The sequence below is a fragment of the Felis catus genome, chromosome C1, assembly GCF_018350175.1.
Source record: "Felis catus isolate Fca126 chromosome C1, F.catus_Fca126_mat1.0, whole genome shotgun sequence".
Lineage (NCBI taxonomy): Eukaryota > Metazoa > Chordata > Mammalia > Carnivora > Felidae > Felis > Felis catus.
In genome coordinates, this window is record NC_058375.1 from 194,900,170 (window position 1) to 194,920,790 (window position 20,621).

The 20,621-nt window shown below is 38.5% G+C and overlaps 2 protein-coding genes across 17 annotated transcripts in view; both read left to right on the forward strand.

Moving 5' to 3' along the window:
* The window catches only part of UNC80 (unc-80 homolog, NALCN channel complex subunit), a 227,255-nt gene extending 210,116 nt beyond the window's left edge, over nucleotides 1–17,139 (forward strand). For 3 of the 4 annotated variants that reach the window (XM_045034431.1, XM_023259652.2, XM_011285519.4), the window contains 6 exons: nucleotides 526–664; nucleotides 3,335–3,391; nucleotides 10,475–10,556; nucleotides 11,444–11,555; nucleotides 12,164–12,363; nucleotides 13,222–17,139. In XM_045034431.1, coding sequence (XP_044890366.1) covers nucleotides 526–664; nucleotides 3,335–3,391; nucleotides 10,475–10,556; nucleotides 11,444–11,555; nucleotides 12,164–12,363; nucleotides 13,222–13,488 — 857 coding nt within the window. In that variant the 3' untranslated portion in view covers nucleotides 13,489–17,139. The remainder of the gene's footprint in view (nucleotides 1–525; nucleotides 665–3,334; nucleotides 3,392–10,474; nucleotides 10,557–11,443; nucleotides 11,556–12,163; nucleotides 12,364–13,221) is intronic. The other variant, XM_011285520.4, reaches the window with a different exon arrangement.
* Nucleotides 17,140–17,367: 228 nt separating this feature from the next.
* RPE (ribulose-5-phosphate-3-epimerase) overlaps nucleotides 17,368–20,621 on the forward strand; it is a 36,858-nt gene continuing 33,604 nt past the window's right edge. For 5 of the 13 annotated variants that reach the window (XM_019838606.2, XR_002161713.2, XR_002161714.2 and 2 more), the window contains exons 1-3: nucleotides 17,368–17,523; nucleotides 18,037–18,552; nucleotides 19,223–19,254. In XM_019838606.2, the coding sequence (XP_019694165.1) occupies nucleotides 18,442–18,552; nucleotides 19,223–19,254 (143 nt within the window). In that variant the 5' untranslated portion in view covers nucleotides 17,368–17,523; nucleotides 18,037–18,441. Of the gene's footprint in view, nucleotides 17,524–18,036; nucleotides 18,564–19,222; nucleotides 19,255–20,621 lie in introns of those variants that run through there. The other 8 variants (XM_006935519.4, XM_045034442.1, XM_006935518.4 and 5 more) reach the window with 8 other exon arrangements.

Here is a 20,621-nt window from a genome sequence, read left to right on the forward strand (position 1 = left end):
TAGGTCAAAATAAGTATTTATTTTTTTAACTTTATAAGTTTTAAAATATTTTTCCTAAAACTATCTGAAATAGTCTTTCTCTCAGCTGTCTAAAAATCTTTAGGTGTACTCAATGTAGTTTTTGAATGTCAAAGAAATGTACGTGACTCATTTAATAATATTCCTTTCTGCACTATTCTCAGAATGTTTAGTCCAGCTTTTCTGAAATCTTTATGTTGCCAATGCCTCTTGACTTTCACAAGTTTTTTACTTGTGAAATGGCTAAGAAGTTTTTGTTTATTTCATAAGGGCTGTTTGAGGGTGGGAGATGTGTAGATATGAAGAGTTATTTATCCCTTTGTACCCATGAAAAACTAAGACCTTTGGGAGTCTTACTTTATAGTCTATAAAAGGTACAAATGATAGCTTCAGAGATCGCCCTAAGGTTGTATTCAAGCCAAGGATGGAACCCAAGGACAAATTTGGTTTGGGTTTTCTGATCAACGTCATAGTTTTATAACACTCCATTCCTTTGCCCCCTATCAGATGACTCTGTAAGCATGCCCAGTGTGGTAAGTGAACAAGAAGCTTACCTCTTGAGTGCTATCGGAAGGAGGCGGTTCTCCAGCCACGTCTCTAGCATGTCTGCACCTCAGGCCGAGGTGGGCATGTTACCCAGCCAAAGGTAAAGAGCCATGGATATCTTACATTCTGCATTTGGGGGCAAAGCTAGCAATGCTGAAAATTTACTTTTATTATTCTTAAAAGGCCAAAAGAGAAGCAGACAATCATGTTTTTATGTAGATCATTCAACAAAGGACGTTTTAACCAAAGTCATGCAGGCAACAGTTTGCAGGGTTTTCTAAGCCAGACCAGTAGAATGCTGGGACGCACGCATTGTTTCAACTTAAAAATTCTCTAGAAATAGATACATGATCTTTTTTTCTGGTCATCAAATGACATTTTCGTATTTCACATGTATCATTAGCTAAGCTAATGAGTACCTGGCAAGCATATTAGACTAGCTTGATACATGTGGTACAATTTAGACTTTGGTAGGTCATTAGTATTTAGTTGGAGGTAGTGATGCTTAACCAAACAGAACAGGACCTATGCCAACATGTGTAACCTTGGGCAGGTCATTTAACAAGGGTCAACAATGCTCTTGTCTGTGAAATAAAGAAGTTGGCTAAAGTGGTCTTCACGGTACCTTCTCTATCTATAGTTTTATGATTCCATGACTAACCACTTTAAGACATTTTCTTTATGTGTTCTCTGCCCTCTAAGAATATACATGAAACATTCCAAGATACATATATCAAGTACAGAAAATTATGTGACGTAAAAGTCAAAACATTATCTATTTCAGAACCAGTGATATTTTCACTTCAGGAACTGAATTCTTTCAAAGCATTGGCCTTATGTGTTTTTGGCTAGTTTGTTGTTTATTTTTAATACTACAGTTTCATTGTTATAATTCATACATGGAAAATAATACAAACTGGATCACATTCTAATGTTTAGATAAAATCAGCTTATATGCAGGAATAATTACCCTGTACCCAAATCCTTTAGCAAATAGTTCATGAACTTTACAGATGGAAAAAAAAAATTGTGAAATGAAGCCTAACTTGGGAGAATATCAAAAAATAGGGGAAAATGATAAAAGATGATTAATAAGGAAATTGCATACTTGTCAAAAAAGCAATGTTTTATGTACTGGTTGGTTATTATAAAAATTAATAACATATAAGGGTTAGTATCATTATAAAAGATTATGTACCTTCCTTTTGGTAATTTGCCTTTAAAAAGGCAATTTATGCGATTTAGGCAAATGTGCGAACAAAATTAGATCTAAACTATAAAATGTCCAAAAAAGGGGGTGCCTGGATGGCTCAGTCGGTTAAATGTTCAACTCTTCATCTCAGTTCAGGTCTTGATCTCAGGGTTTTGAGTTCAGGCCCACATTGGGCTCTGTGCTGGGTGTGAAACCTACTTTATAAATAAATAAATAAATAAATAAATAAATACATACATACATACATACATACATACATACATAAAATGTCCAAAAATAAAAGATAATATTGGTAACTATCAATTCACTTTTAATTGCTAGCAATGTGCAAGGTTCTATCAAGGACAAGAGAAAACTATCCAGTAATTTATTTAAAAGTTTTATTTACATTAGGGAATTATAGGAATTTAACATAGAGAGTTTCTTGGTTATTTATCTAAACTAACAAGACCATCCATTCCCTTTGTACATATTCATTAAGAGGGTAATTTGTTTCAAGGAGGAAAATTTGTTCTCTTGTGGATATATGGAAAATCCGGAAAAATCATACAGTTAAACCCTTTGGCTTGAGTCATATTTTGGAAGGCTAGTGAAGGTAGTAAAGTCTATGTGTATTAAGAAAAAGGAGCCTCTTCCTGGAGACAGAGGCTATTTCTACAGTGTACAATCAGCTCATGGGTGCTTAGCTCAATGGTAGCTAGGTACTAAAGGAGAGAGAGAGAGAGAGAGAGAGAGAGAGAGAGAGAGAAAGAAAGAAAGAAAGAAAGAAAGAAAGAAAGAAAGAAAGAAAGAAAGAAAGAAAGATATAGTTTCTGTTCACAAAACCCGCAATCAGCTGCATCCAAATAAATCAATAAACTAATCATTCTCTCACCAACCTGACAAGTTTTTTTCCTTTGGCATTTAGAATTCAGTCACTAGAGGAGGACTAAGGCGGTAAATTAGAGTTCCATGTGAATATTCCAGGGTTATCTTCCTTCCATTTGTTTACTTGCATTTTCATTGCAAAATTAGCAAGGGAAGTTGAGTTCTTTCTTTGCTTTTCTTAATGGCATCAGTTCCAAGAGTTTGGTTGTGGCAGTCATGGTAAGTGGTTTTTGTGTGATAATGTCACAACACATAAGAAAGAAGCAGGTTCCTGATCAATGAAGAATCATGTACATAGTAAGACAGGTTAAAAGTAATACCCATCCAACCAAATGGTTACCAAAGGAATTATAATCTCATCTTCTACAGATTCATTCTGCAATGCATTTCAGAGCTCATGTGTCCCTTTGGAGCTCATTTTAAGTCCCAACGCTTAACCAATAAACAGATCACTCCTCTGAGAGTCGCAACCACCCAAAGTCCCTCCTCCCCCATTGCCTCGAGTCCTGTCTTGACAAACCCAGCACAAGGTGAAATGGTTACCTGTCTCCTTTTCCTTCCTTGTTCTGTTAAATTTATTTATTTATTTTTGGCTCTTGGAAGCAGAAAATTGCATGCCTTTTTTTCTTTTTCTTTTATTTGTTTGCATTTTCTTTCCCTAAATGCTTCATCTCCCTACCCCTCCTGCAGTGAACCTAATGTCCTCGATGACTCCCAGGGCCTGGCCGCCGAGGGCAGCCTCTCTAGGTACAGTGTCAATGCTACCTGTCTATTGGTGTCTGTGCTGGGAAACTAAGCTGTTCCCTGTCTCCTCTGTCTCTCTGTCTCTCTGTCTCCTCTCGCCCCCGTCTTGATATCTATTTCCATTTCTTACCCTTTGTTGCTCATGAACACACGAGCCTGGAAGTCAAAGGTGTAGCCTCCTTCATTTTCAGCTTCAGAGCTTAATCACAAATGGCCTAAAAAGCTTACTTAAAAAAAAAAAATCTCTGGAGTTCTTTCAGGGGCTTGTCCCATGGACGTCTAAAGTTTGATATGCTAAATGTTAATTTTATCCCATCGAATCATTCCCCCCACACTGATATCCCTTGAGAACTGTTTTTCACAAGCCTTTTAATACAACTCCCCATCATCAAGCAGCCCCTTATTAAATGTAGCCAGGTCTTTTAGCTAATAGCATGGATGGTAAGAAGACAAACAATGCTGCTATGATAAACGTAGCAATGTCAATACAATTTCTATAATTCCCTCTCCTTGATGCATGCTATGTGGCAAGCTATTATAGTAGCTTGTTCAAACAGCACGTAAAAAGAATGTCCCAGCACAAAGATGACTCCCAAACTTGCCATGAAATATCAGACACAGACATTTCTTGGTAAGTAAGAAAAGTCTTTTGATGCAAACAACAAAATGCCTTGGCTATTGGTTTAAAGCATCAGAAAGGGGGACTGCACCTTTAACACTCAGATAAACCACGTCACACATCCCTAATCTTGTGCTGTTGATTCACACCTCTCAACTAATCCTCATTAGGGGTAATGCTTCTTGTTCATTCTAAGAGTTCCTTAGTTCCATCCATCTCAAGAGAAAACATTCCCTTCCAGGTCTGCATTATATAGTGAGTACAATACAACGTGTTTATTGCTTTATCACAAAGATGAGGAAATGTTGAGAGGCCGTTCCTGTGAAAGGGTGTTCTTTGTTTTCTTTGCATCTTGTTCAGATTTCACATTTTCTTTAGCAACTGAAAATGGGAAATTTAGTCCATCATCGGGTGTATCATTTTTTTTTACTAGACCCATAATTCATGACATTCATTTGTGTTTGCGAGCCCTTGCCTTGACAGATCAGTCTCTTATTGGTGGTAAATGTGGAAGTGCTGCAGCGTGTGCAGACTTAATTCCATTATCAAGAGCTTTGGGGATGAGGAAGAACAAGACGGTCTCAAGACGGTTTCCTTTCATTCTTCACCGTGTTTGAAAAGATCTGAACCAAGTCTAGCATCATGACCACTACTTTCAAAGAAAGCATTTGTTTGATGCTTAAAATCAGACTTGAGACAACAGATCCTTGATTAGGAGATAAGTTCGGTGGCCCACTGAGAATGGAAAGGATTAAATCAGACTTCCATTCGGCCAGGGCTTTTCTAATTAGGCCAAATTCTACTCTTGCCGAGTCAATACTAGCTCAGGTTTGGTGAGAGAAGGCAGGGATTTGTGTTGATTTTTACAAACTCTCCAAAGGATTTAGTCGTCTCTAGCAGGTTCAGGATTCAAGTTGCTGACTTTGGGGTTATCAGAACCAATCTGGCTTGGGTCCAGTACCAATGGGAATAAAACCCAAAGTTTTTGCTACATGAGACTGAATCAGAGCCAAAGCTATAGCTTTTTATCTACATCTGAATTAGTCAGTCATGTGAGGACTTTGGGGACGGTTTTAGACCAACTGTTGTTGATCTGTGGTTCCTGTAACTGGCATGTTTTTGTTCTGGGTGTTAACCACCCAGCCTCAGTGGTGGTCATTAAGAACAGAGAAGATGAGGCATTCACTTTGGATTCTAAACAACTCTATTAATGCAGAGGTATTCCACCAGCCAGTAGCACATCCACCTTTGCCATATACACTGCAAATCGTATTTTTTAAACTCCATCACGTCACCAAGTTCTCTTTGGAGGAGAGGAACTTTTGGCATTTACTAAGAGGTGGGTTTATAAAATAGAATAGACACTTATTATATTTGGTTTCCAGGCTTTCTTATTTTTGACATGAAACTTCTTTAGGTTTCAGACTCTTAAGATCCTAAAGAAGCAGTTAGGCATTAACAACGGCAATTATATTTAGCACACACCTGAGCACTCAGGCCCTAAAATACACCCAAAGTAGTCCTTAGGAAAATCTGGCTCCAATTCTTAAAGGATGCCAGGAAGCATGCCCAAGGGAAAGTAATACAAGCTGCTTCTCCCCCACCCCCCAACATTTTGGTACTTTCTGGAGATTTGCTTTCGAAAGAGCAATTGTTTTAGGTCAGTGGCACACGTTGACCTAATGGAAAAATGAGGAAGAGACCAAAAAAAAAAAAAAAAGGAAGAGACCAGATAACTAAGGTGATCTGATGAATAGGTAGAAAAGAACAAAAACTCTGCAGACCTTTTGAAAATTTCTTCCAGGACTTTTTTTCTAACCTGTGCTATCTGCTTTCTTTTAAATACTCATCACGGGAAATATCAGCCTATTAGAAGTACTACACTATGGAGCAAAGATTCTTTCTCTTGGAAATTAATAAACGGGATAAAATAATATCCCATGAGTGATTCTCTTCTTTTGAGAGTGTTGCTCTTAGAGGCATAGAAACTCACTGTAGATGTTCTCTCTCTGTATCTGCCCCCAAATATACACACTGTGAATCATGTTTTCTCTCCAGAAGAATTAAACATACAGAAGTTATTCAAGCACTTTAGCCTGTATGTGTGTACTGGAAAATTAGATTTTGTTTGGACACATTAGAATACTTTTAAAGGCACAGATTAACAGTCAATTATAAATTTTAGAAAAATATTATAATGCTGTTTGATTCTGTAAGGGTAACTTCAATCACAATGAAAAATAAGAACGTGGCTCAAGTCTGAACAAGCCTGGGTGAGACAAAATGAAGATAACCTACTTAGTCGAACCCATGTCTTGATCATCCACATTTTCAAAGTATGAAAACTAGGCAAGTACTCTCCAAGTACTTAGAAAAATATAGAAACCTTTTCATGTAGCTGAGAATGAACAGCTAAGAAAATGTGTGTTGTGATATACAGATACGCCCTTTGCCAATGCTATCTCAGTTCTTACTGGCTATCTAAAATCCAGACTATTCTCCCGTTTTACTCTTGATTCTAGCCACTAATCTCTCAATTCTGTGGCATTTAAAATACATTTTCTGGATGTTGTTGAGGGGGTTCTGGACAGACCCCCTCCAGAATGTGCCAGTGGATTATTTTGAGCTGAGGGCACTTGAGACCCCATGGCATCAAGGGAAACTTTTGTCCTTCTTGAACCACACTGCAGAATCTAAATTGGGGGTCTTTCCCAGAATAAGTGTTATTAATAGAGATGAATTTTATCTGAGCAACCCATCTGTATGGCAGAGCAAACATCTAATTACCAAATACCTGCTCTTCTTATTGCCCTGTGAAGTACATACTTTCCTCTGGAATCCCAGACCCCAAACCCCTTCTACTTAGTTCAGAATAACACCTATACCTCATTTTGCCTATCTTTGGAATTCCCATGTCTATGTGGATACCCCATATGTGCACTATTAAATTTGATTTTCTCCTGTTAATCTGTCTCATGTCAATTTGATTCTTAGTCCAGCCAGAAGGACTTTTAAGTGGACAGAAATTCTTGCTCCCGACACTGTGGAGGCTAAGTAAATTTTAAACAATGCTCTTTTATTGGGAAAGGGAGAAGTAGAATTTTGTCTCCTGTTTGTATCCCTGTTCTCTACAAATGCTTTATAGCTCCTTTGGTGCAGGCTTTATGCATTCCTATCACAAGGCAGTCACTCCAGGTAAATGGCTATGCTTTGTGTCTCGTATTCCGCCTCTAGATTTCTCTAACATATTAAAATTGAAACTAAAAGCATAGGTGAAGGCAATGAAAATACTAATTCATTTTCCTTGTGCTAGTCTCACCTACAGCTTCCACTTATGAAATATATTAATGTCTCAATCTATACTTTTTTTGTAATTTAGGATAAATGATATGAATTGTTATCACATTTTTGCATATTATAGTTTCATTACATTACTGAATATCCCCTTATTCACCTCTCCTTTCTTTTAAGAAGCACCATTTTGGTATATGTCCCACTCAGGAGATGCATACATATTTCTACACTATAATCTAGGCCATCAGGCTGAAACAGGGGAAAAGAGGTCATTTGTGCCAGAATTGTTCTCCTAACATTGTCTAAACTTCGCTAGCTTATAAATTACTTCCTTGCATTTTGAGTAAGTTGTTTTTGCTTTTCATAGACAGTTGAGTCAAAATTCTGCTAAGCCCCAAGTGCATGTACTTCTCTACAATCCAGATCGTTGTATGGTTTGCCATGGTGATGTTTTTCAGTGACTCAAAATACAAAGGATAATTTTAGCTTCAATTTAGAAAGTTTTATTTCCTTTTATCTCTATTGTCTTAACCTATTATTAGTTAACCTATTCTATAAGTTAACCTATTCTACTGTCAAACAGTAGAAAATCAGCCATTTCTCATTCCCAAGATTAAAATTTACAAGAAACCAGTTTTCTTTAGAGAGGTGTGTAGGGCAGACACCTTGGTCTGCTCCAGGTTGGTTTTAGTATTGTACATTCTTATGGTCACAAATCATAAATGCTAAATTCTACTAATACAGTACATGACTCGAGAGAAGCTAAATTGAAACTCCTTTTTCTATGCAACTCCAATTTGATATAGACCTGAGAGAAAGAAGTGTGTTCTGCATAAATTACTTCCATTATTAACTTCTCTGGCTGTTTATTATTAATGTGGCCAAACTGTACACATTTAACCCAGACTTGGATGTCCCCAGTGCCAACATGTTAGCACCACATGTTTAGGGAGAATATAATTTATTAGCTGGGATATACTATTTCCAAGGACATGTTCTGTAATTTCATCTTTGATGTGTACATTCCACTGATGAAATGCTAGATCATTTACATAGAACAGCTAATTGCTAAAGCTATAAACTTGATTCATTTCTTAGATATAAGCCTCTCTATCCATAGAGAAAATTTTTATGCTTATGATCCTCTCTTGGAATAATCATCATGAAATTACCATTATGCTTTGACATTTAACACTCCCTGAGTAACGTGTATTTTTTTTTCTTGTACCATTTTTTTTTCTCACAATCTCAGATTACTGAATAAAAATGAGACAAGTGGACTGCCTCAATTTCATTTTCTCAGCCCAATTGTTTTCAAGACATTTTATAACCTACTTCCTTTTAGCGTTCTAGAAGCAATAAACTCATTACAAATATCAAGTGTAAAACAAAGAAGCATGTTCTGTACATCCCTTTTCATGTTCAAACCATTTTACATCAACTAACTTCTTTTCTCTACCTTAATGGGAGGTAGGTGGTAAGTATTAACCTCCCTTTTTGGCCAAGGGAACTGAGGTAACATTTAGATGTCAATGAGGAAACCATGCCAAAGAGAGCTTTGCTTGGTATTTGAGAGAAACTTGTTTCTACTTTTGTGCATATGTAATTGAATTCTCTTTCCAATTTAAGACACATGTTAAAATGTATAATTAATAAGGAGATGTCACTTCAAACAGCAACAGAGTCTGGATTGCTTATCAGAATTTATTGCATTGTTCATTTGGATAATTTTCATAGAAAGGTCATATATGATACAAGGTCATATATGTATAAAAGTAATGTATATTGATCTTTTGAACTTGACATTAAAGAGACAAGAATGTTTAAAAAGCATCTGTTTGGGGGACTCTGGAACTTTGTATTGTGTATCCCAAATGGCCAATTATACTTACATCCTTATTTCATAAAAACTTTGATAAACTCCATTTGGGAATCATTAATTTTCTTCTAGTGGAAATATGAGTAAGACATTTAAAAAATGACGGATATGACTATCAACCATACGATGGTTAACTAGTTGTTAACAGGGGAAACATCTGATTGTCCATCTTGCCATCAATTTCTCTCCCTGTAACTACAGCTAGATACTTCAGATAGTTCATTTAAAAAAAAAATGGAAATGAATGAATATAGTCTTTCTTTTTCCTGGACAGTTGTTGACTAAGGATTCCTCTGAATGTTTTACTCTAAAGTCTATTTGTAGATGACTCTCCTTTTGCAAAGGCAAAGCAGTAATTAACCAAATAAGCACATTGGCATCATCTGTAGGATTACAATGTTCTCTGGGGCACAATACATTTCCTTTTTTCACCCCCCGTTTTCCAGTATAAATACCTATTATACATGCATGCAGAATGAAAATGGATCATGGGCCCATGACAATATTTTCCACCTCACCCAATACTGAAATAGCGACCACTGTCAATAGTCATTTTTGCATATAAAATGCACACATACACAGCAAATTTGGGGGGAGCAGGTGGTTGTTTTATAAACTGTACAATATGTTTGAGTGCAGCTACTCAATATTATTTAATTAAGCTTCTGAGTTCTACTGATAGCTTAATTATTTTGCCGGCCTTTTAAATCTAAAATCTTTTTTTAAAAAACATTTGAATTGTCTACCCATGTGACTATCCATTTACTCAGTAGTCACAGAGACTTCAGGCTGCAAACATGTGTTGAATGTGCCCCTTCACCCAAATGGATTCTGTGTCTGATGTGTTTGATATCTGTTCATCTTATTTTCATTTGAATTGAAATTTTAAAGAAGGTGTTCCCATCCATGTGATAGAGTTGTTTGTGTTTGTTTGTCACCACCTTTTCCCTTCCCCTTGGAAAAAAAAAATTGAGATTAGAATATGACATCTTTAACTTTATGGTGGCTTCCAAACCAGGGGTGTGATCGAACCAATGTTTTGCTCAATGATAGATATGGCATCAGTGACTGAAAACAAAAATCTCAATTTTGGCAGCGTGGGGCTGTAAGGCCTCGTTCTCCCTCCCAAACCCTTGAAATCTCCCATCCCAGGGATCCTTTCCCGACCTTCCTTCAAAGATAATGGTATCTTTGAAGTGACTGTTTCATATAAGTGATTTTGGCTACCACCCACCAGAGGATGGTCTTCTGTAGTCTCCGCAGGGTCCACACTAACACTGTTGATGCTCGACAGGGTGGCAAGTGTCCAGAGTGAGCCTGGCCAACAGAACCTCCTCATTCAGCAACCACTGGGGAGGAAGAGGGGCCTGAGGCAGGTAAGCAGACCCTGAAAGGGCAGGAGAGTGATTCTACGAAATGAAAGCTCTATTTAATTTTTAATGCCCACCTGTATTCAGATCATATATTGCCTTCCCACCTGAAATAAGCTGTACAGAGCAACTTTAAAATGTGGTAAGTACTTGGGCCAGCTGAGAGTTTTAGTTCTATGTTGGCTTTGAATCTTATTAGCAAAGCTGATGACTTAGTAAAGTAAGTAGGCCTATACGTCTGTCTGTTCCCTATTCAGAAACCTTCTTTCCCAACCAACCTGACTGAGCAAGGAGGGCTGGTAAAAAGTTGATTTAAGGCCTGTTTCTCTATACAGGCATACACGTACTCATTTCCAGAGTAATGATTCAAGTTAAAATCAAAATTAAAGTAAAGATCATCTTTACAAATTTCCTTGGGTGGGGTTCCTTTACTTTTTAAATACAAACTTAAATGAGCCTTTGCACTGTTGCTTTGATTGGAGCTTCTCAACGTTGATTTGGATACCAGATGCTTTCTCAGCATCTGAAGTTTTTTCATGAACCTCCCTTTGAGCGTTATGAGCATGTGTTTAACTATGACTTTTAGGTGAGTAGAGGCCAGTTGATAAGCAGTAATTCTGAAATTCCCACATGACTGCTTGAAATTATGTTAATCTACGTCCTTAGGATACATAAAGAACTAATAACTGGGAGATAGAATTGGTTAAAGGGGATGCCAGATTCAAATACGCAATAGTTACATATGCAGAAAGAAGTTTAATTTATCAGCTACAAATATAAGCATCCACAGAAACCCGTAAAGAATACACCATAGTCAGAATCCTCTGAGCACAGAGTTTCCTCCCAGGCAGTCAGACCCTTCTTGCCAGCTTTATTCTGCCTGTTCTCTTTAGCTAAGACGTCCTCTACTATCACGTCAGAAGACCCAGACTGAACCCAAAAACCGCCATGGGGCTCGGCTGTCAACCACCCGCAGGAGCATTCAACCTAAAACGAAGCCATCTGGTGAGGCCTCCTGTGTCCCTTCTGACTGTACCATTGACACATTGATGTCATGCAACCCAGTCGGGAAGGTCTGTAGACCCTGAGCGCATGCAGATGAGCATACCTATGGGAACATGCTAGGATAAGGGAAGAAGTCACCCAGAACACTTTAGTGCTTTTTCTTCTTTTCACTTTTCCTACCTATGCCTACCCTATGAACCTAGGGAAATGGAAGAGTTCAAGGTAAACCATGAATGCTATGAGATTTGACTCTAGAAAGTAGAGGAACTGAGTTTGTGTCTTACTAAAGACAATGAAATGATGAATAATAGGGACTTTGAAGTCTTGTTGGTAGTTGTTATGAGTGATAACCAAGTTCCCCTAACCCTCTATGGAAATCTTGTATTAAGCCTTTTATGTAAAAATGATTTTTTTCTATCCAAGTCCTACTCTTTATAGGAAAGAAGGTGAAATCAAAACATGTACCTGATAGTCAAATATGTTCTCATTTATTAATAAGCCAGCAGTGTCTTCATAAAGAAAAGCCAGGAAACAGTGGTCAAAGCTAATTTTTAAGCACTGACAACATATTTTTTTTCCGTATTTACTGCTCTAATTCTGACCTACAGCGGATCAGAAACGTTCTGTGACCTTCATTGAGGCTCAGCCAGAGCCAGCAGCTTCCCCAGCAGAAACACTTCCTGCTATAGGCCAGCCACAAGGCTGCAGCCCAGCTCCATCTAGGAAACCAGAAGGAATGGACAAACCAGTCCTCACGTCTTCCCCTGCCATTGTGGTTGCTGATCTTCACAGCCTGTCTCCCAAGCAGGTGAGGGCTCTACGGAAACTGGCAAGGCTTGCTCCCTGCCCACTTATGTCTATGAGCAACATGGATATGCAAATTTATTACATTTAATTTAAGTCTGAGTCTGTAACGTTTTGTTACCCAGACAGACAACGGTCCTCTCATCGTGAACAAGAAAATCCATATAAAGTATAGGGTCAGGAATACAGCTGCTTAAGAAGGAATAAGAGAAACCTTGGTATTCTTTGTTATGAAAAACTTAAGAGAAAATATTTCCCAGCTAAAATAACCATTGAAAACCAATATATAATACCTGGTTGAAAGGTGGTTCAATTTAAAAGGAAAATTAAGTTACCAGTTTAGAAGCCGTAAAAAAGAGAGCCTCTGTATCCTATGAGATGAGAGGAACTTCCTATTCTGACCTTTTTCCTCATTGTTTTGATATTTTTCTTGTGGTTTTAATTTTTTTTTCTTCTTCCAATGTTTCATAAGTGAATTCCCATAGATCCCCATGTTCTTCCCAGTGGTATTTAAAGAAGGGGCAATGTCACTACATACATTGTATAGTCGTTAACAATTAAAAAGCATTGTAACACCATCCCATCCTACAGTCTCAAACAGTCCAAACTTACCTCACAGTCTACAAACAAGGTAAGAGGGCAAAACAAAACAAAACAAAAAAACCCGCTCATGCTACAGATTAGAAAACAGAGGCTTACAAAGTTGAAAGGGCCCACAGAGGAGCTCACATATGGCAAATGCTACAACTGGGGACTGGCCGTGTGATTTCTTATCCGGTTTCAGGTAGACAACAATATTTTTGATGCTCTTCCCTGGCACCTATCCTACCTTGCCATGATGTTATGATCTTTTTGGTCACAGAGTGAGACCCTCCCTGCTGAAGAAGGAGAAAAGAAGGAGGACACAGAAGTGCAAGGTGCTACAGCACACAGCCCCCTCTCTACGCAACTCTCAGACCCTGATGAATTCACAGGCCTTGAGACATCCATCCTCCTACAGCACGGAGACACCGTCCTTCACATCAGTGAGGAAAATGGCATGGAGAACCCCCTGCTGTCCAGCCAGTTCACTTTTACGCCCACTGAGCTGGGGGAGACTGATGTAGACCTAGATGAGTCTCATGTTTAATTCTGGATCTTGTAAGAGCGGCAGGTGTAGACGAGATGTAGGAGGGATCGCTTTGCTCAAAGGTGACTACTTTTGCTCGGACAAGATGAAGACACAGCACTTTACATCCAACGGGTGACACAAATCTCAGTAGATTTTGCTGCTAATGCGCACATTGTTTCATAAACACCTTTAAAAAATCAATGGCTAAGAGAATTTGGTTGTGTGAAGACCATAAAAACCAGGGAAGAATAAGAGGAAAGAGCCATTTCACTGCACATTGTTTATGATTCAAAAAGCCTTGAGCAGTTAAAAATATATACTATTATGGAGCTGCTTACCTAGGAATATTAACAAATAATATGTTCTAAAAAGAGAATGCAATTTTTGAGATTACTCACATTATACATCTCATGCAAATGTTTATTTTTATAGTTTCAAAAATATTAAATCAGGTGGCTGTGTGCATAGCAATTTACATAAAAATAATAAGTAAGGAAAATATTAGTTTGAGGAGACTAAATAATAAATAAGCCTGCAGCCACTTTTGCTTTGACCAACAATACAGCCATTTACAAAAAGAAAACACTATTTTTAAAGCTGTGGATTTTTCAATATTTATTTTTCAACCGTCATTTACCTTGCATGTTGTAAATCAAAATGCTAATGCCCTAAGATCGTTCCATTTCGTAATCATGTTAGAGAGAAAATATTCTAAAAATAACCACACAATTTTGAATTAAGAACCTAAACAGCCTATACTATAATGAAAACTAAATGTAAATATTCTAGCTAGAAACGTATGGTATTCCTACTTCTAGCCATTACCACATCAATGCCAAGATGAGGAGATATTGGGAAATGTGATTCCAGTATCCTGTGCCTGCCCTCGAGGGTATATTTTTAGATATTGAGGTTATTGTTGTTAGAATTGGTTTGGTAAAATAACTTTTTCTCAGTGTTAACAATATTCTTATCCTTTAGACATCTATGTTTATGAGGAGAAATGATAAAGTGAGCAATCTCTTCATAGGCACAGTCGGTTTGTGTACTTTAACCTGAAGTTCAGTTACTTCAGGAAGAGCATAAAACTTAGAAAACTTGTGAGGCCATATCCAGTGTGTTACTGATCCTGTAGTAGGGCTTGGCATCATATAGTTCAAAACTGAATTTCAAAATTTTAACAGTTTACATTAGAAAACTGTTACATAACTACTAAGCATATAAAAACTCATATATGTACGTAAATTGGTGCGTGTATGCACACACGTGTGTGTGTGCATCTTCTAGTCCTCCAACTGAAGTTATAGATTTTGATTATATGGCAGTGAATCGAAAATACATTCTGTATGCTTAAACTTTTAACTACGTTGGCTATGAAAAGTATGTTTATAGAGAGACCTGCTAAACTCACCCAAATCACAAAGGAAGATTATTTTTTTTTGTTAAAATTGCTTATTAAATAGGCATTGCTTATGTTGTGATTTATACTTTCAAATATTATTTGGGGTTTTGTGTCCCATTTCCTAAGAGAATGAAAGACACCTGTGAGTTAAAGATAATGGATAAAATGAAAACTTTCACATCTAAAACTTGAGAAAACAGAGGTGGTAAACGGCCTCTTCAAAATTTTACAAAATTTTCAGAACATTTACTTGATGCTGAATTAATTCTCGAGTGCAGAAATATATGTATAAGGTGGCTTTATGATTCTTTCTAAGCTGATATATTTTGCCTGTTAAAAATTATGCTGCTCAATTAGTGTTAGAGGCCTTACGTTTGGTAATTACAAGTGTCTGGGCTGTATGAGTCTCTATATGTGTGCACTTTGTTCCAGCTTTTTGGTTTTTGATTCAAATTCTCTATGTATAATCGTATCAAATATTTAAAAAGTAAAGGAGTCAAAAAAAAACTTGAATATATGACAAGAATTCTAAATACCTTTATATATATTTAAAAAGTATTGGGCTGTTTTGAACACGATTATACTGGCATGTCTGCGTTTCAGCCCGACTCCTTCATTCTAGTGTTACGGAAGTCTGTTGGAAACTTTTTAATAAGCTAAGTATTGTTGTACCTTGCAAAAAAGCCTCCACTCTGAGAAACCGGGCCTTACAGAGTGGGAATGTTTTCAGACTGGGACTGCTGAGGTTTTGCAGATGTGTGCATCTGTTCCATTTAAGGTGCCCTTAAATGTGTTGAATGTAATGTGTTGAATGTTTCTGTGTAATTGATAAAGTATTTATATGTATGTGCATAAGATTGTCACAAGATGTATTCTCAGGAGTACTGTTACCTGGAGTTTGAAAGAATAACTATTTAAAAAAAAAAAACAGTTGGGGAAGATCAGAAAAAAGTTCAAGATAATTAACACGTTTTTGTAATGTTCAAAACATTATTGAGTATATGACTAAAAATTATTATATATGGTAAATAGAGATTGGTAATACTAGATTATTCCTTAAGCTATGATGCTTAATGATATTTATCTTGTTTAAAGGAAAATCAAAACAGGCACCTACTTCCCATGTGTAAAACACTGGACTAAACCAAGAGGTTGCTTCTTCTGAAATTAACTTTGGAAAGACCTTGGAATAAAAATGTATCATCCATGACAGTGGGTGTAGATTTATACCACTCAGATTCAATTAAAGCAGTTCAAATCCTGGATACAGCATTTTCTATAGCAAAACATTTTACTTTCATTTTTCAGTATTTGCTGCTTTTTATAATTCTATTAGATAAGTTATTTGATTTTTCCAAAAAGGAAACTGAGTTACTGAGTGCATTGGGACAAGTCACTGAGAACCATAGTGGCAAAAGGCATAAATGGGCAGGACAATGGTGGAGAAAAAAATGATGTGGTGTTTGGGGAGAGGGGTCTGGTTAGGGCTTGTTGGCTAGGCTGGGAGCAACTGGCTTGCTATTTCAAGCCTGCAAGAGAACATTAGGCAGGGTGACATCTCCCTTCTTTAGTACCTGTCCCTTTAGTCAATGAAGAACATTCTTCACTCTGCAGCCTAGCTGTAAGATGATATGAGAATAGGATGTATATAGGGACCAAGAGGGAAAAAAAGGGTCATAAGTGGAGTTACAGTCCAAAATGCAAACTAAATACCCTTCCTCAAGTTATACAGGATACTTTATTAAGCCTCTGGAATTTGCTGCTATCACACTGAGTCATGCTGTTGCCCTGTGACCTCACACTTCAATTCCATGGCCTTGTCTTGGCAGTGAGTAGAAAGTCCCACTTCCTTGCTTACTTTAGTGGGTCTCAACTGCAGCATTTCAGAAACAAAGTTTGGTTTGACACTCAGGACAATAAAAACAAGGGCAGAATGTATTTGGAAAAGCTTAAGACAAATTTACTTCTATTATTTCAGGATCATTTAGCATTACAGATCAATGTACCTCCATAATATTTTTCAACAGTCACTGTGACTACAGGATGAAAATCCTTTATTAGCCATTTTATAGGTAAAAACAAAAGATTGATTATACAGCCAACTTCCCTTAGATGACTATGAAGTCTGTGATGAATACTGAATGACCAAAGAGCATGGAAAAAATGCATATGAATACTGAAACGTTTATGAAAGATATTTATGAAAGATATTAAGACCTCTGTGTTTGAATATGCACATATAATAAAATAAAGCTAAAAACATTTAAGATGCCTGATCAAGTTTCATTTTCTCATTCTCAACATAGGGAATAGGTTAACTCATTCAGAAGTTTTCATTTTGGAACCCTTGGGAGTGCTTTGATGTCTCTTCTCAACCTCCAGTCTCCAGTTCTTCCCTCCAACCCCAGATGAGCTCCGTTTTACTTAAGCTTTCCACCCCTATCTTTCAAACTAAAGCAGAATGGATATATTGGGAAACAGGTACCCAGGTTTGATTTCTCTGCCCCGATTATGACCTCATGGAATGACCAGTAGATTTCCCAAGAGGAATGTGAAGGAACTGGTTGCCCTCTAAACATGGCCAGGACCACCACGGGGTCCAAGTTACCACTTTCAATCAATTACAAAGTGCCCGTTCTCTACCATCTAAGGTATGCTCTTGCTAAATCCTTTTTTTTCCCCCCTCACCGGATTTCCCCCCACCCCCTTTTCCTGACCCAATAACCTTAGACACATTTGGCAGAGGAACAGACATGCCTACTCTCTTCCAGATTGGGTCCGAACAGTAAATAAATGTATTACAATTTGTCAACGAACCTCCATAAAAAGGAAAAACAAAAGAAAAATGAATAAGGATGAGGGCCAGAAGCCAAGAAGGGGAGTAGTAATAACAATAATCACCACCATTTTATACTGGGCACCCGAGGTCTCGCGCTGAACGCATTATCTGGATTCACCTATCTGATCCTCACAACAACCCTAAACGCTGGGTAGGGGTCCTAACAGATGAGAAAACGGAGACTGGGAGAAGCGACCGCCGGGTTACCCAGTTAGTACCTAGAAGAGCGACGATTCCGCCCTAAATGTGACTCCTTAGGCTCCTAAAAAGAATTCATGGAGAAAGCTATGAGAAGAAAAGATTTATTTGTTCTGTTGTTTTACAGGCAAGCACAAGCGCTGGAGAGGACAGCAGCACAGGTGGAAACAATGGAGAAGCAAAAAGTGATGTGAGGGCAAGAGCCGAGAAGAAAAGAACCCGGGGGATGTAAAGCAAAAAAAGATTTAGAAACTCTTCGAGTTCGGCGAGGGCTGGGAGACCTGAAAACTATTTCAAGAAGGAAGACGGAAGCAAAGAGGCAAGGGCCTGCAGGCGAGAGGCCCCACCCCTAAGCCCTCGGGCAGACAGCCCCGCCCCCGAGGGGAGGAGGGACTTCCTCCCTGCGGGCAGCTGCTTCCGGTGGAGTCCGGAAGACGCTATCGGGAAGGGACTAAAACTGCGCAGCCAATCGGGGCGACACTTTCGTCTTACCGGAGGACTCGTGGGTAACTTGCTCTTGGGAACCAGCACCATGGCGTCTGGCTGCAAGATTGGCCCGTCCATCCTTAACAGCGATTTGGCCAATTTAGGGGCTGAGTGCCTCCGGATGCTGGACTCTGGGGCCGATTATTTGCACCTGGATGTAATGGACGGGTAACTCCGCGGGGCTCGGGTCAGGGTTGCCGCGCGGGGCGGGCTCGGCGCACCTTTATTGAGTGCCTTTTGGGTGCACGGCGTCCCTGTACCGCGGAGCGCCGCACTCTGAACGCGGTGCTGAAAAGGGGACTTGGGGTGGGAGTCCTGGAGGCCCTGGCTGGAGCGAACCTGAGGCGGCAGCCTGGGCTGCGACCGCGTCCCAAACCCCACTTCCTCCCCTCCCCCCACGTAACGTGTGGCCCTAGCACTAGGACCTGGACGCAATTTTAAATCTCTTGGACGCGTCTCTCATTTTCAGTTAGAGAAACTGAGGCCCAAGGGGATAGGCATGACTTGCCCAAGCTCATATAGCTAGTTAGTGGCAAAGCTGGGGAGACAGACTTGTGTAACGATTAAGAGCTTGGTACCTGTAGCGAGATTGCCCGAGTTCTGCCATTTGATGGATCACCTGGGACAAGCCACTTAACCTCATTGAGCTTCAGTTTCATTATGTGAAAAATGGGAGTAACAGTAGAACCTACCGCTTAGGCAATTTTGGAAGATGAAATGAGCCAACATGCAAAGCATACAGTGCCTGGCGTATAGTAAGTTCTCAATAATTATTAGGTGTTGTGTCATTGTTCGAATTTTGATTTTCCTGTTTATTTTCTCTTCAGGCACCCTGCTCTTCAGGGAGGTCAGTTTTTTTGTAAGTAATTTTTAAGCACTGTAGTTATAGCACATAATCGATATTGTTCAGAGTCAGTATGATGCTAGTTTAAGTTGGCTATAAAATGTAGAGTCTAACCTTGAGAAGACAGTAAGACTTTCAGGATTACACAACATTGTGACAGAGTTGCAAATTGTATTTTCTTGGGTTTGCCAAGTAGTTCCTTGAGCCCTGCTGATAACTGGCCTTAAAGCAGTAACAGCCATTACTTTGGGTTCCGGGTCAAAAAATAAATTTAAACAGGTAAAATTTCTGTGTGGCCTCGTGCAGATTTGCAAATTTGTTTTATTTACAAAAGATGATCAGTTACTTCCTGTTCTTTTTAATGTCACTCCTGTTACAAGAGTTTTGTCTTTCTCTGTTCTGTCTGGTTAAATCTGTTGTTTCTCTTTTATATCCGACTCAGTTATCAGTAAGTATCCCAACTGATCATGGCAAAGTCTTTACTTTAGAGTCTAAGCATTCTAGGCTAAGTGTGTAAGATTGGTAAGTATTACCTCGCACAAAAGCTTGATTTTTATTGTGTTATATACATAATTCATATTCATAGTTATGTACACGTACATAATTTTTGGAAAGCTCTGAGCTTTCACAGGTAACTGGAGGGTGTACCTCAAAGATGGGTAGGTACATTTTCATGTCTGGGATACAGATTTTGTGTCTGAGACCCCTACCTCAGGATAGAACAGGCTACATGTGTACATGTGTAGTCTGTTTAACACAGAAAGCAATTTGGTGTTTTAAGTAAGTCTTGGGCCATATTTGAGTAACTGAATGGAGAAGATAATTTTTTCAGTGCACAAATCAAGAATATTAATGATAACAGTAGTAGCTAATATTTTTGAGCACGTAAGTGTTTTCAGTGTTCCTTGTGAATTAACTCACATAACCTTATGAGGTTGGTGCTGTTGTTGTCACCAGCATTTGACAGTGGGGAAATGGACACAAAGAGGTTAAGTCACCTGTCTGAGGTCTTCTAGTTAGGAAATGGTGGAGCCAGGATTAGAAGCCTGCAACAGCTTGTGTGGTCTCAGAAGTTAAATGTCTTCTGTGGGTTCTGGGCTTATCGAGAAGGATTAAGACATTCTCTGTCCACAAAGAACTAATAATTTATACAATTACTTTTGTTGTCTATTTTCCCATCTCTCCTGCTGTACTGTAAGCTCCCTGAAAGTAGGGTGTCTTTGGCTCACCTCTGAATTCTCTGCAGGTAAAGCACGGTGACAGGCTTAGTTATACTTGGTTGAATGAATGATTGGCTCTATCATAAGAGAGGGATGTCTGATGAAACACCTTGTCCCCTCCCAGCCCAGTGGCAGACCCTGAGCTGATTAAGGTACACATAT